The 16,521-nt window shown below is 36.5% G+C and overlaps 1 protein-coding gene across 1 annotated transcript; it reads left to right on the forward strand.

The window, feature by feature from the left end:
* The first annotated feature begins 1,284 nt into the window (after positions 1-1,284).
* LOC107776585 (uncharacterized) lies at positions 1,285-9,477 on the forward strand. Its single transcript, XM_075256675.1, has 6 exons — positions 1,285-1,489; positions 1,704-1,845; positions 7,749-7,899; positions 8,056-8,081; positions 8,225-8,354; positions 8,476-9,477. The coding sequence occupies exons 2-6, from the start codon at positions 1,717-1,719 to the stop codon at positions 9,141-9,143; spliced, it is 1,104 nt and encodes a 367-aa protein (XP_075112776.1). The 5' UTR covers positions 1,285-1,489; positions 1,704-1,716; the 3' UTR covers positions 9,144-9,477.
* The last annotated feature ends 7,044 nt before the right edge of the window (positions 9,478-16,521 follow it).

Consider the following 16,521-nt stretch of genomic DNA (forward strand, 5'->3'; position numbering starts at 1 on the left):
TTCAGAGAGGGTGAAGTTGGAGCTTTCAAGCCTGTGCGGACCGCACTAGAAGCCTCCGCGGCCGCAGTCCATTCTGTGTGGTCCGCGGAGTCTGAGTTCAGAGAGTCAAGTTTTCATGTTGAAGAGCCTAGTGCGGCCGCACACCATTTTGTGCGGTCCGCACTAACCCCGCAGGGGCATTTTTGTCCAGATTTTTCAGCTTAGTATAAATAGATTTTTTTTCCATTTTTAGGGTATCAATATTGTAATACAGTAGCTGCGCTCGTGAGACGACTCTTCTTAGCTATTTTGGACATTTTTACTTAGTTTTCATCATTGAATCTTTGTATTTAACTTAGCAATTAATTAATATGTGTTTATCTTCATCTATTTCTCTGTTTTTCTCTTCAAGTATGAGTAGCTTGACCCATTAGCTAGGGTTGTGGCTCAACCCTAGTGTGGGCAATTGATGGGTGTTGCAATTTAGGGTTAGATTGACTATGAGTGTTTGTTATTTAGGTCAATTTCATGGTTTAATTACTGAATTAGTGGTTGCAAACACTAGTTTGTGCTAAGTTGACTTGGGCTCTTCTTGAGAAAGAGAGTCTAAGTCTCCGAAATTGATCCAACAAGGAATTGGGATGGACCCAAGAGAATTGATAGTCCCAATTAAAGGGTTAAACCTCAAGAGAGTAATACCTGATTTGAACTCTAAGTTGCTTGAGTAAATCTGCATACCCATTGGTCTTGAGAAAGTCAATTGAGCAAAATCACTTGAACCACCGAGAGGTGTAGAGTGGGTAGAGTAGTGCAACGGTTATATCATACTCCCCAATCATGTCAATAGAGCCTTAGTTTCAAGTACCCGTCAATTGACCACCTAGGTGGATGCCACTACCCTAGTGCTTTTAGAATATTTGATCAACTCGTAGCATTTAACTCTTAGCTTAATTTACAATTTGTAGTTTGTTAAAAGTAGAATTATAAAAGAAAACCCCAAAAATTATGAGAAGTGCAATTTGGAACGCTACGCAATCCTAGGCTAAATAGACACTCAATTCCAATCTTAGCTCTCTGTGGATATCGATTCCGACCCAAAATCGGGTAAAAATTATTGCGACCCTCTCTCGCTACTTATTAGTGGTGCGGAGTTGGCTGCGATCATAGCGCATTGCGCGGGTACGACTACTAGTTCAATTTTAAACCAGAAAAAAGAGCCAGGAGGAGGAAGGTTTGAGGAGATAACGTGGCACTCCCCCAATGCTCGCACGGATTCGTGCAAAGTGCACACAGTTAGTGCCTGACCATTTAGTTGAGTTTAATGCCGTTTGATAATTAATCTCAACTTTGCTCCTCTACCGTCGGATTCAGTCTCTTACAACACTCCATTGGTTTCCATTGCTATAGAAACAACAAAGCTAAAAACCAAAAACTGAAAACAGAAACTCTGAATCTCAACCGGGCGAAGAAGGCACATTGATCTTTCAGTCTGTTGATTGTTACTCTATCGGTTATACATTAACCCCTACAGTTTCCTTTATGTTTATAAATTTATCCAATTGAACTCTATTTACTGAAACTTTTAAGTATTAATCAAATCCTTTAACAGTTGCATCTATTTCTATTTGACAGTATAAAGATGCTGCATTTATTGGACTTTTTTTGTTTACGGTTAGCTTCATATTTGCTTAACAAGTAATTAGGCATGATAAAATTGATTGCAGGAAGTTGACATAAATGGCTGAAGATAAGGGAGCGCGTTCCCTGTCAGTAGAGTATGCAATTCAGCGTGAGTTAGCATTTAAACAGAAGATCGCAAATTTATTTGCAGATGATGAATGTCCACAGGATGTTTTGCCCTTAGAGGTTTGTTTCTATCTATCTTGTCCTATAAATTCATGCCATGTGTTTTTCATATAAGGTTTATGATATGCATTCAAATTTTATCTTCTTTATCCCACCCGACTCATATTTAATACGGATAAAAAACGAGTTAACTGACGCATAATATAGGTAACCATATTATCCATAACTTTGAACCCCCAATTTGAGGCTTTACAAATGTAAAAGTTAAACCCATTAGTTATACATTGGTTATCCATTTTCTAAATGGATAATATAGTTCTTATCCATATTTGACCCATTTTGCCACCCCTACCTCTAGATCCCCACCGTTTGGTATGTCTACAAGCTCATGAAATTTGAAATCAGAAAATTATTTCCTCTGTTATATTTGTTGGGAATAAACCCCCTACAAAAATAATATTCACGGTAATAAAAGCGGAATAATAATGTAGCACCGAGATACGGTAATTAACAAGAATAAAAAAGTAACAATGACACCAAGATTTTTACGTGGAAAACCCTTCTGAATAAGGGAAAAACCACGACCCCGAGAGGAGCAACTGATATTACTATAGTAAGGAATTTACACTTTGTAGGCCCGAGTAAAAATACTACAAAGACCACTACAATACTCAAAAGAAATAACCCTCTTTTGATATTTCACCTCACTACAATATCGCTCACACTCTCTATTTTCTTCACAGACTATTTTCTTATACTCTGTCTGTGAAACCTCGCTCTTTCTTTCTAGCTCTCAGATATATTTTCCTCTGAGATTGTGATAAAAGAATGAGAGCTTCGGCTCTCATTTTATAGGCAAAATATGCCTACCAACCTTGACCTTTCAACTTCTGCAACCTGTCATTTTTGACAGAAAAATGAGAAACGTGGGTTGCCTGCTTCTGCCAACTTTGAAAATGAAGAAAAAGGGAAGAAAACAACTTCCTTAAAATGTGGGCTGGACCCCACAGATCTCCCCCTCCAGTCTCATTCACCCAAAGAAGGTAACTTCGCAATTTCTAGTTTGAGTGTATGCGGACAAGTTCTTTGCATAGCTCAAACTTGTCTTTTGGTACCACTTTGGTCAGCATATCAGAAAGATTCTCACTTGTATGAATCTTTTTGACCTGTAAAGATTCGTTCTCCACCTGTTCACGAATCCAATGATATCTCGCATCTATGTGTTTGGTCCTTGCACGGTACATAGAGTTCTTGTTAAGGTCTATTGCACTTTGACTTTCACAATAGACGACATACTCCTTCTGATGCAATCCAAGCTCTTGAAGGAACCGTTTGAGCCATATCATCTCCTTGCCAGTTTCTGTAGTGGCAATGTACTCTGCTTCAGTTGTTGAAAGTGCAACACACTTCTGCAACTTAGACTGCCATGATATAGCTCCCCCTGAAAATGTAAACAAATATCCAGTAACGGATTTTCTGTTGTCAATGTCACCTGCCATATCAGCATCTGTATAGCCTTTCAAGATTGGATCAGATCCTCCAAAGCACAAACAATCTCCCGTGGTACCTCTCAGGTACCTGAGTATCCACTTGACTGCTTCCCAATGTTCCTTTCCAGGATTTTCAAGAAACCTGCTCACAACACCAACTGCGTGAGCAATATCAGGTCTAGTGCATACCATTGCATACATTAAGCTTCCGACTGCTGAAGAATAAGGAACTTTAGCCATGTTACCTTTCTCCTTCACTGTTGTAGGACACATCTTCTTACTCAACTTTAGATGACCAGCAAGAGGTGTGCTGACTGGCTTAGCATTCTTCATGTTGAAGCGTTCTAGTACACGTTCAATGTACTTCTCCTGAGATAGCCACAACTTTCTACTTGTTCTCTCTCGAACTATCTTCATCCCTAGAATTTGTTGTGCTGGGCCCAAGTCCTTCATATCAAATGACTTGGACAGATCTCCTTTCAACTTTGCTATCAACCCCTTGTCTTTTCCTACAATTAACATGTCATCCACATACAACAACAATATAATAAAGTTATTCTCAGAAAATCTTTTGAAGTATACACATGGATCAGAATAGGTCTTTAGGTATGTTTGACTTTTCATGAATGAGTCAAACTTCATGTACCACTGCCTTGGTGCCTGCTTCAATCCATAAAGACTCTTATTCAATTTGCATACCATGTGTTTCTTTCCAGCTACTTCAAATCCTTCTGGCTGCTCCATATAAATCTCCTCTTCCAAATCTCCATGAAGAAATGCAGTTTTCACATCCAACTACTCCACTTCAAGATCTAGGCTAGCTGCTAAGCTCAAAATTGTTTGAATAGAAGTTATTTTGACAACAGGTGAGAAAATTTCGTCAAAATCAATACCTTTCTTTTGTTTGAAGCCTTTAACCACCAATCGAGCTTTGTATCTGACCAGCTTGTCATTTCCATCTTTCTTGAGTTTAAAGACCCATTTGCATTTGAGTGGTCTTTTACCCTTTGGAAGTTCAACCAGCTTGTATGTGCCATTTTTCTGTAGAGATTCCATCTCTTCTTGCATAGCTTTCATCCACTGGTTCTTTTCTGGATGGGATAACACCTCCTTAAGACTTTCTGGCTCCCCCTCATCACTGATGAGGACATACTCTGTGGAAGGGTACCTGCATGACTCTACCCTTGGCCTCTCTGATCTCCTCAGAGGTTGAGGTTGTTCTTCTCCCTGAGTGGGGTGCTCCACTTCCTCGACACCTTCATCAAGTTGCTCCCCCTGCTCGGCAACCTCGTCGGTCGTACTTTCTGCACTTGTGGAATTGTTAGAAATAGAAGGAATAGTAACAAGGTTAGGAATTATACCATTCTTCGCCTTTTCTGACATATCAGCAGCAGTTCCAACTTCACTTTCTCGGAAGACTACATCTCTGCTTCTGATGATCTTTTTCTTTACAGGATCCCACAGTCTGTACCCGAACTCTTCATCTTCATATCCGATAAATATGCAGGGAACAGATTTATCATCCAGCTTTGTTCTCTGCTCTTTTGGTACATGTGCAAAAGCTCTGCAACCGAACACCTTCAGATGCGAGTAGGACACCTCCTTGTTGGTCCAAACTCTCTCTGGGATTTCAAACGCCAATGGAACTGATGGACTCCTATTGATCAGGTAACAGGCTGTCTGAACTGCTTCACCCCAGAATGACTTAGGCAGTTTAGCCATTCTGAGCATGCTTCTCACCTTATCCACAATGGTGCAGTTCATTCTCTCGGCTATGCCATTATGCTGTGGGGTTCCAGGAACTGTCTTTTCATGTCTGATCCCGTGACTTGAACAATACTCTTCAAATTCCCTTGAAGTGTACTCACCTCCATTGTCACTTCAGAGACGCTTTAGCTTTCGACCTGTCTCCCTTTCAACTAGAGCATGAAACTTCTGGAAAACTTGAAACACCTGATCTTTGGTTTTCAAAATATAAACCCATAATTTTCGTGAAGCATCATCAATAAAAGTAACAAAATATTTGTTACCTCCCATTTATTCAATTTCCATTGGGCCGCAAACATCAGAATATACTAAATCAAGTATAATCAATTTTCTTTCAGACGATGTCTGAAATGAGACTCTATGCTGCTTACCAAATAAACAGTAGTCACAAGGTTTTACCGTTGTACCTTTGGCATAAGAAATGAGTTATTTCTTGGCAAGAATCTGCAATCCCTTCTCGCTCATATGACCCATTCTTTTGTGCCACAAATCTGCAGAAATCTCATCTTGTGTCGCGTTTAATTCACCTTGGCATATTTCTGCATTTGTCCTGTACAACGTGCCGCGAGCAACTCCCTTTGCAATCACCAATGATCCCTTAGTGAGTCTCCACTTTTGATTCGCAAAATAGTTCTCGTATCCATCTCGGTCTAAAGCAATTCCCGAGATCAAGTTCATCCGCAAATCAGGTACATGCCGCACATCCTTTAGAACCAATGTGCATCCGACATTTGTCTTGATACAAATGTCACCAATCCCCGCAATCTTTGAGTAACTTGTGTTACCCATTCTCACTGTGCCGAAATCACCTGCTACATATCTGCAAAAAAGATCTCTTACCGGTGTGGCATGGTAAGATGTCGCTGTGTCAACCACCCATTCCGACTCTGGACCTGACAGGTGCATGCATTCCTCTTCCTCATTTATAAAGAGGACAACATTATCATTATTTTGCACCATGACAGCTGTGTTGTCGTCATTCTTCTGGCCACTGATTTCACCTTTGCCCTTCCTTGGATTTGGGCAATCTCTTTTGAAATGACCTGGTTGATCACAGTTGTAGCAATTTCTGGCTCTTGATTTAGATCGGTTCTTTGACTTCCCACGAGCTCCGGATCTACCATAGTTGCTCGAACTCCTTTGATAACTCCTGCCTCTACCTTCTGTGATGAGAGCCTGTCCTTGATTTTCAGGCTTCTTTCTCATCTTCTCATTGAGTAGAAGAGCCGATGTGACATCTTTCAATTCAATAGTAGTCTTACCGTGCAAGATGGTTGTTGCCAAATTATCGTATGAAGATGGCAATGAGTTCAATAGCAAGATGGCTTTATCTTCTTCCTCGATTTTCACTCCGAGGTTGGCAAACTGTGTGATTAGTCCGTTAAACACATTTAAATGTGACAAAAAATTCGTACCTTCACTCATGTGTAGGGCGTATAACTGCTTCTTCAGGTACAATTTATTTGTCAGTGTTTTGGACATGTATAGGCTTTCCAACCTTGTCCAAATTCCACGTGCAGTGTCTTCATCAATGATGTTATTTACCACATCATCTGATAAGTGCAACCTGATTGCACTAGCAACTCTTTCATCCAAGTCAGCTCAATCCTCAGCTTTCATGGTATCAGGCTTTTTTGAAATCAACATCTAGAACCTTGTGTAATCCTTGTTAGATGAGCAGATCTCTCATCCTTCTTTGCCATGTTGAGAAACCGTTATCTCCGTTGAATTTTGCTACCTCGTACTTTACTCCGGACATTTTTATTTTTCACCAAGTATAGTACTACCGACAGTGAATAGTATTTCGGTGAACGAGCAGAACCTGTGCTCTGATACCAGTTGTTGGGAATAAACCCCCTACCAAAATAATATTCACGGTAATAAAAGCGGAATAATAATGTAGCACCGAGATACGGTAATTAACAAGAATAAAAGAGTAACAATGACACCAAGATTTTTACGTGGAAATCCCTTCTGAATAAGGGAATAACCACGACCCCGAGAGGAGCAACTGATATTACTATAGTAAGGAATTTACACTTTGTAGGCCCGAGTAAAAATACTACAAAGACCACTACAATACTCAAAAGAAATAACCCTCTTTTGATATTTCACTTCACTACAATATCGCTCACACTCTCTATTTTCTTCACAGACTATTTTCTTATACCCTGTCTGTGAAACCTCGCTCTTTCTTTCTAGCTCTCAGATATATTTTCCTCTGAGATTGTGATAAAAGAATGAGAGCCGAAGCTCTCATTTTATAGGCAAAATATGCCTACCAACCTTGGCCTTTCAACTTCTGCAGCCTGTCATTTTTGACAGAAAAATGAGAAACGTGGGCTGCCTGCTTCTGCCAACTTTGAAAATGAAGAAGAAAGGAAGAAAACAACTTCCTTAAAATGTGGGCTGGACCCCACAATATTATCTTGAATTAAAAAGAAAAAAGAATCCATTTTAAGTTTGATCTTAGCTTCAGTTACTAAAAGCTACATTGTATCTTGGACAGCGATAATATTTGCAGTACTCCTTGTATCTTGTATGTTAGAAGGATCCTAGTAAGTAGTAAGACTTGATCATTGATATCTGGCACCTATAAACTACTGTAGTTTTTATTCACTGAATCCAAAGAATTAACTTTATATATATGATGATCTGTGTGTCAAAGATTCAAACCTTCTAATAGAACATGATCCTAAGTTTTAGGTAAAACGATGGAAAGCTTTGATTTCCAAGAAGAAAAGATCCGCTGATGGAATAGCAGATTGCAGTCCAACAACAACCTCTAAATGCGCCAAAGATTCGCAGGAAACATTGAATCCTTTGGAATACGATGGCGGTTTCTGTTCGTCTAAAGGTAATTTTTGTTCGTCTTTTCTTTACTAATAATTCTTTTCTCGTGTAAGTACACCTACAACCTACAAATATCGAAGCAATTGCTGCAGAATGTTACATTTATTTTCACACACTGTACAGTTTATTGCTGCTGTTTTAAGATTTTTCCTCCTTTCAGGTACCAACTTCAGGAGCAATTCAAATGTAAGTGCTAAGTGTCCCTTCCCTGATCCATTAACTTACTCGTCCTTGGCAACACTACCTGTAAACTATATTTTGTTTGCTCAATCCTGCGAATTAACTTCGTACCTCTAATGTTCTGTGTGTCAAATATTCAAATCTAACAGAATTCATCCAAGTTTTACTTAAGAAGACGGAAAGCTTTGATTTCCAAGAACCAAACAACTTCTTGTTACTCCAAAGTTTCACAGGAAGAATTGAAAATTTTAGAATCTGATGGTGAAAATAATACGAGAGGTAGTTTCTATTCCTATTTTTGTTTTACAAATACCAAAGCAATTGCTACTGAATGTCATGTTTCTCGGGCACATATTATACAGTTGTATTGCTGCTGTTACAAGATTTATCCTTTTGTCAGGTGCCATCTTCAACAGCAATTCAAACGTAAATGCTGAGAGTCCTTGCCTTGATCCATTAAACAAAAAGCCATCTCCAAATTCATCTTCTTTTCCAGGCGCTGGGGCTGGAGAAATTCTGACCACAAGTCATAGTGTAATGCCATTACCTGATGCATCAACCCCTTTACAAACCCCTAATGCAGTGCTATTGCCAAACCATTTCCCAAGTACGACAACATCGCGACCACGTCCATCATTAAGCTCTACATTTACTTACTCTGGTAGAAAGAAATATGCAGAGTCCAGCTACTCTGGCAGCCTGCCACCTCAGCAGCAGTACTACTGTAAAATCTGTAGAGTTCATTGCTCTGGGACTCTTTGTTTCGAGCAGCACTTGAGAGGGCGCATGCACAAGCTGAAACTCGGGGATTCAAGTGTCGAGGAAAGAAACAAGCAAGTAAGATGTGACTTGTGCAAAATTTTCTGTCAGGATGAAAGTTTATTAAAAATGCACCTTGAAGGTCAGAAACACAAGGCTAAGCTACTAGAACTCGAACATGGTGAGAAAATTAAAGATGAGAACAGCCAGCAATTCTGGTGCGAATTATGTCAAACTCCATGCATGAATAAAGAAATTTTCATATTACACCTTAACGGGAAAAAACACCGTAAACATATATGTGCTTGAGGAGCAGAAGAAGAAGAAAGCTGAGCCATTTACTCTTCCATGGCTAGTTTTGAATCCACTACAGAACAGGAAACAGTCACCACTCGGTCACTCACCAGGTTGAGAAGTGTCACAATTGTTAACATAAGAACTGTCTTTATATTCGTCTGTTTAGTCTTAATTTCATTTTACGATGTCTTGAACTCCTCAGGAGACAGTTGAATTCTTAGACGATTGAATAGCTATTTTTCAATAGCATCTCACGATATTCCAAATTAAGTTTATAAGGTGATCAAACATAAGAAGTGTCACATTTATTAAGTTTTATTGTCTTAATGTGATCAAATATTTAAGAGTTCTGTTTGTACTCGTTACTTAATCTGATTATGTATAAGTACTGATATAAGAATTTTAGGCTACTCTCTGTCCATTTTAGACATGCTTTGCAGCCAAATAGACCAACTAAGTTAACATGTATGACATATTTAAACAAAAGTTTTGCAGGAGAAAATGCATTTGCTAGCACCAATCAAAGCAACAATAAGAATAGATCATGATCAAAGTGAAAGGCAAACATGATCTTAGATGGTAAAGTTGTAACAACAAAAATGAAACACGTACAAGTCAAATTACCAACATTGAGGAACATTGCCTAAAGAAAGACAGAGACAGAAAGAATGAATGCATAATCTAACTCCTATTATAAGGTGCAAAATGATCTAATTAGTTAAGGAATTCTGTGACTATTTCGTTGCAATTTAAAATCTTAATCACTGGTAAGTTATAAACTTCAAAAGAAACTATATATAATGTCAAAGTATCATAAACCAGCAAAGCAACGTGTTTTTTAAGGAGACAAAAAGTTGTGGCAGCAAAGATGTACTTTCAAGTTAATGACTAATCGTTCAACATTCTTCGACTAATTCTTGCCACACAAGTTTTAACAATTTTTCAATAAGCGTCTCGAGTTATTAAACGAAGTTTCCTAGTACTTTGTCTTTTTGAAATACAGTGTATACATTTGATTGACACTATTCAATCTTAAGGGTAAATTTACCCTTCCACAAATTGTCTGTTTATTTTATAACACAAAGACAAGCATGTAACTGATTTAAATTATTGTGTTTTGCCGACTGGCCTCTTTCTCTTAAAATACTATTCCGCAATGAAAATTTGCTCGACATAAAGTGGATAAGAAAATGATCAAGCAATTTTGCCGAAGTAAAAAAGATAAGTGGTCGATTACTTTAGGGACCCTTACTTTTCTATCGGAGTCCCAACTCCCAAAAGGAAAAAGACAGATGTTAGCGTCCGATCTGCAACTTATCCAGCCCAACAACTCGTACCTTTCCGAGGACAAATTCAAAAATAGCCAAATTTACAAGTGGTCATTTAAAAATAGCCACAGTTTCAAAAGTAATCGAAATTTAGCCACTTTTCGTGTAAAGATAAATCTGAACGAAAATGCTGTTCAAAATCTGAAAAAATACTCCAGCATAATATACTGGAGTTTGGAGCACCGATGCTCTAGTCTCCAGTATATTATATTGGAGCCAACAAAGTATATCGGTCCAGCATAATATGCTGGAAGTTCATACACAGGTGCCCCCAACTCCAGTATATTATGTTGGACCGGTCTCTGTTGCAGCAAAATAATGGCTATTTTTCAATGACTTGGCAAACGATGTCTATTTTTGAATGACCAGTCCGAAAACTGACTAGACCATGTTATTTTAACCCTTTCCTCTTTTTGGGCCCATAGTGGACTCTAAAGAGTTTGAAAAAGCTTCTCTTTTAGCTAAAGTGCTAAACTACTCTATCTTCTTTATGGGCGATTTGCAGTCATACCCTATATTTATGCCACCTTTTAACATGTACCCTATTTTTAAAAACTATTGATTTCGTAGTCAACTAACAAAAAATCCGTAATAATATGACAATTATACCCCTTCCAAAACAAAAAATCCTTTTTTTCATATGTTGTGGATAACTAGATATATTCCATGGAAACAAAAGTTCCGTCCAGCGGAATCCGCCACTTTACTATCCCTCAAAGTTATATCCGCCCTCAATTCGATAGGCCACTCCTTTCTGAAGTTGCTGATTGTGAAAATGTTCCGGTAATTGACATGGGCTATGGAGATAGAAACCTTTTAGTTCATCAATTTGGTATTTAAGAAGTATACCAAATTGGAGGAATCTGACCAAGAGGATTACATAAGTTAGTGAGCACCTTTATTTCCATCTAATACTTTTAACGTGCAAATCATATGGAAAGTCAGTTAAAACTTCAACTCTAAGAAGGCTGAAGTTCGCCAGTTACAAACAAAAACTTCAGCTCTAGGGCTGAAGTTCACCAGTTATAAAAATAAAAACGTTCGCCAGTTACAAAACAAAAACTTCAGCTCTAGAGCTAAGATTCACCAGTTACAAAAACTTCAGCTCCTAAAGCTGAAGTTTACCAGTTACAAAATAAAAACTTCACCAGTTACAAAACAAAAACTTCAGCTCTAGAGCTGAAGTTAACCAGTTACAAAAACAAAAACTTCAGCTCCTAAAGCTGAAGTTCACCAGTTACAAAATGGCTTGCAGTATATTTCGACTCAGTGGGAACGTGCAATCACAGGTATAATCAATCATGAAAAAGATGAAGATTCTCTTTCCAGTGAATTCTTCCATGCATGTTCGCTATAAGGAGGTAATGGCAAAGGCTTTTTAAGATCATCCTTCTGTAATGCTAGAAGAAAAGAAAATTTTGAAAGTGAATTTATTGGTGATGAAATCAACTTTTCCTCCCATTTTTGGTTAAAACAAAGTCCTAAAACGTGCTTAACGACTTTGCATTGTTCCTTGAAATAACATAGGTGTATTATTAGCTTCCTTTGAGAAAATTCCAGTTTTAACATAGAGGACTAGCATATATTTGGAGAGAAAGTAGTCTTTTAATAAAGAAGGGCAAAATAATCTTTTTAAAAGGCTTTTAACAAAAAAGTGAGTACGGGTGCAAACAGAAAAACAAAGCGGCTATAGGTTAAAAAAGACTCTCATGGCACCTTATTTCTCCCACCGTTCCATTTGCATTAATAGTAAAATAAGAATTTTATAACACAACAATTACAATATATGAACATATTAAAAAAAAAAAAAGTGTGTTATGTAAATTAGAATAAGGGAAGGAGTAAAAAAGAAAAGTAATACTATATAAAAAACGTATTGTCGACTCATAGACACAGATCATACAAAAAAAGGGCAACCTCGGAATTTTCAGTGGTGGTGTCTTGAATTAAGGTTTATTCCCAAAAATAGGGAAGAAAGAGAAATATAAAACTACATTAAATTGGTTTTATCTCCCTTTGGTAACACTATGGATATTCAATTCCTCCAATTTATTTTATTTTTCATTTATTTCCTTATCAAGCAAGCAATGTCTTATTTGATCATTTCTAATTTGAACTTATTTCAAAAAAAAAATCTAGTTTTTATCGAAACATTTTTCTCTATTCTTTTCGATATCTTATCATTGTTGGATAGTCAAAACATATTCGGAGCATCCACATTGTTCTAAGAATGTTCAAGTTATTTTACAATTTTAAATAATTAATTTCATCAATATTTTTTGGACTCACATTAATTATAGAGAAGAAGAATTGTCAATAGATAATTGTATTGAATCCTGGAAGGTTATTAGACTCTAGGACCTACATTTATGATGCTGGAAAATAATACGAAGACAAGATTTTATACTAGATCTTATTGTTAGAAAAGAACGATAAGTGGCTAATGTTGCAATTTCTGTCTAAAAAGTCACAATTTTGTTTATATTAAGTTAGTAACCAATGGATTGCTAATCATGGGGTAGCTAAGTTGATTAATTATATTCTTGATAATGACAAGCTAGCCCTGGATTAAATTACACTTATATTCTTACTCAATAATGCAACTCTAATAACTACAACTACATAACGTGAGTGTTAATGCATCATCTCTTGCAGTTATACAGTTGAGACAACCACCAACATTGAATATATTTTATGTTAGTATTCTATTTGGCTTCTTTACTAGTATTAATAGTTTAATTAATGAATTGCCATAGCATGATTAACTCAAGTTAATGCTCGTTAGGCTAACTTTTCAAGCTCATTTATTGGGTTCGCATATGATTAAAATAAGTCCTTATATGCCTACTTTAGTTTGGTCCGTACAAAAGAGTATAAGGGCTTTTTTCTCTGCAAATAATTTAAGGGCTTATTAGTTCAAGAACTTTTTAGTACAACAACAACAATCCAGTTTAATCCCACTTAATGGGGTCTGGGGAGGATAGTGTGTACGCAGACCTTACCCCTACCCTAGGGTAGAGAGACTGTTTCCAAATAGACCCCCGGCATCCTTCCTTCCAAAAACTTCCCACCTTGCTCTTGGGGAGACTCGAACTCACAACCTCTCGGTCAGAAATGAGGTTGCTTACCATCAGAGCAACCCCTCTGGTCTAAACTTTTAGTATTATTTTAATAACGCAAATCAAGGACCAGCGATACGTATATAATTAAGCAAAATAGTTTGTCAAAGCTTTAACAGATTTGGATGCTATCTATGCGGATCCTTTTTAAAGGGAAATCAGTGATCCGTTTGTTTCTCTTCCCTGAATTGAATTCGTGCAACGGAAAATGGGTAAAAATTGCACGGGGCGCCTTATTTGGTCGTCCCGATTTAACCTATACCCATTTTTTAAAAATATTTTAACTTGTACCTACTTTTTAAACAACTTCAACCCCCTTTCTCCTTCTCCTCCTCAAAGTTATATCCGCCTCTTTTTTCTCAAACTTCTCCTTCTCCCTTTTCTGCAAAAAATCTGTTACGACTATGTATATAACTTGTATTCACACAACGCTTTTATCTAGAATTTCATTTTCAAAAAATTAATATTCATTTTTAGAAAAAGCCTCTAGTACTTGGGATTTTCCAACATAATTTGTGGAGAAACTTATTGCTATAGCCAGAAACATAATTGAAGCAAGTAGAAAGCTAACCTTGTATATGTGAATTATATGTTTCTGGTTCAGAAAAAGAAAAATTTGTGTTGTTTGAATGTATAATAGAATTGTATAATATATTTTCGAATATCAGTTGCTTAGCAATAAAAATGGCTGAGCAAAGCTGAGTGTGAGTTAGACGAAATGAGGCTGCATTTAAAGCGGACGATAACATAAAAAACTATTTTTTTTCAGAAAAAACTTCAGCTCTAGCTATTTGAGCTCATCTATATACTATGGTGGTCAAGATGTTTATTATCCAACTACTCAGGCCTCTGGCTACCAGAATACTGTAAGTATAGGTAGAGGTGGATTCAAGATTTAAATTTTATGGGTTTAGATTTACAATTCTACTACATCTCATCTAATTTAATGGGTTCAAAATTTATTATTTATACATATTTAATAATTTTTTGGGCAAAAATACAGGGTATGAGCGAAAGCTATGGGTTCAATTGAACACATAACTTCTATATTAGATACGCCTGTAAGTATATGTAGTTTCTTTCGAGGGATCTTTACATAAGTAGTCATCCATATTTAATGTTTACTTTTTTAGTCATATACATCGATTATACACGATTATACATATATTAAACTTAAATTATACATATAATATACCTCCGCCGGCTATTTTTAATTTAATCGATTGAGTGGGCGGCTAATCGTGTTAATTCTTCTTCTTTCAAAGGAAAATAAGAAGCTTAAAGTCACAAATTTACAATTATAAAAGGCGTCGTTCTTTTTATAACAGACCAAAAGGTAAAGAGTACGTATTTAGGAAGTAGGAGTAGTTTTTTTTCAATTTCTAAAATGTTTTTTTCTGCTGACTTGATCAGTTGAAGAAAAATGGAGAAGATGATGATCAAAATGCAAACAAAACAAAAACTTCAGCTCTAGAGCTGAACTTCAGGCTCGACTGCTAGAATGCTGAAGTTTTGCGTGATTCCTTTATTACTTCAGCCTCGTATGCTGAAGTTATGCGAAAAAGCGAGTACATTTGCAATTTATTTTAAAAAACGAGCACAAATTAAAACGTAACACAAAAAACGGGTATTAATGCAAATGCCATGATATAATTATTGGGCCCATCAAGACTAATGGAGCTCGGACCGTAGGTTCCGCCTGAATAGGGCGGTGCTCATATTGAGCCACAATTCCAAAAAAATTAGGTGTACCTGTTTACATAGAAAACTTAAACCTAAGCCGTTGATATTTCCTCCAGATGAAGTCTATATTGACCCTTGGGCCGTTGGCTTTGTAGAATGGTCAATTATGCAAAGGAGAATTGTTTTATATATTATTTATTTTTAACTTCGAACTCAAAAATTCTGGTTAAAGATAGAAACATATTATCAATCATATTACATTATTTTATTTTATTTTAATAAGAATAAGTAAGGTCCTGCGATACACATTTTTTTCACGTAGATGGATATGTATGGAGCAATGATAGAAGAAAGAGCTAACAAAAGCTACTTTACTCAAAAGATTTAAAAAAAACATTTTGCTGGAGCAGTATAAGAAATTGCTTGTTAAAAGATTCATGAGAAGAGAATATCAACAATCCTTACTAGGAAAAAGAACTTTCCTTATTTAGTTGAATGAAAAAGATAACTGGCCTTAAACAGGAAAGGAACAAGACTAATCCTTTCCAAATTAGATGAGTTATATGTCTCGACACGGAGTTTAAAAGAAAAAAAAACGAAACTTCGAAAATTTGTGATCTTAAAAACTTAAGAAATAAAAGCTTTGTGGGGCATGATATTTGTGTTATTATAAAAAGGTTCTCATTAAGAGTAAAATGGATAAGATAAAAAGTTTAAAGTTAAATTATTTCCAATTATAGAAATATATCATTCTTTTGGAACAAATTAATAAAAAAAGTATATCATCCAAACTAAAACGGAGAGAGTACATCTTAGTTTTAATTTTGGGTAAAATAGAAAATTACTCAAACTAATAAAATTAATTATTTTGTTAAGACTGCAATGTCACTATATATAGGAATCCAACAACAACAACAACGATCCAGTATAATCCCACAAGTGGGGTCTGGGGAGGGTAATATGTACGCAAATCTTACCTCTACCCCGAAGGATAGAGAGGCTGTTTCCAAGAAACCCTCGGCTCAAAAAAGCAACAGCAGCCGATATATTAGTATCATAAAATACATAATAAAATAACTGTATATAGAAATCCATAAACTAATATTGAGGTCAAACTTTTGATACTTATAAACTCTTGACTATATTGATCTAGAAAATATCATGATCCAGAATGAAACTTAAAATTTATTATTATTATAATAAAAGTGGGAAATATATTTTGCATAGGCCATCCCAATGACAAAAGGACAAGGATAGTGG

The sequence above is a fragment of the Nicotiana tabacum genome, chromosome 6, assembly GCF_000715075.1.
Source record: "Nicotiana tabacum cultivar K326 chromosome 6, ASM71507v2, whole genome shotgun sequence".
Classification (NCBI taxonomy): Eukaryota; Viridiplantae; Streptophyta; class Magnoliopsida; order Solanales; family Solanaceae; genus Nicotiana; species Nicotiana tabacum.

Coding starts and splice junctions, on each gene's coding strand:
- LOC107776585 (XM_075256675.1), top strand. CDS start 1,717: ATGGCTGAAGATAAGGGAGCGCGTTCCCTGTCAGTAGAGTATGCAATT. Junction 1,846..7,748: donor AGGATGTTTTGCCCTTAGAG/GTTTGTTTCTAT, acceptor CCTAAGTTTTAG/GTAAAACGATGGAAAGCTTT. Junction 8,082..8,224: donor ACTTCAGGAGCAATTCAAAT/GTAAGTGCTAAG, acceptor CAAATCTAACAG/AATTCATCCAAGTTTTACTT.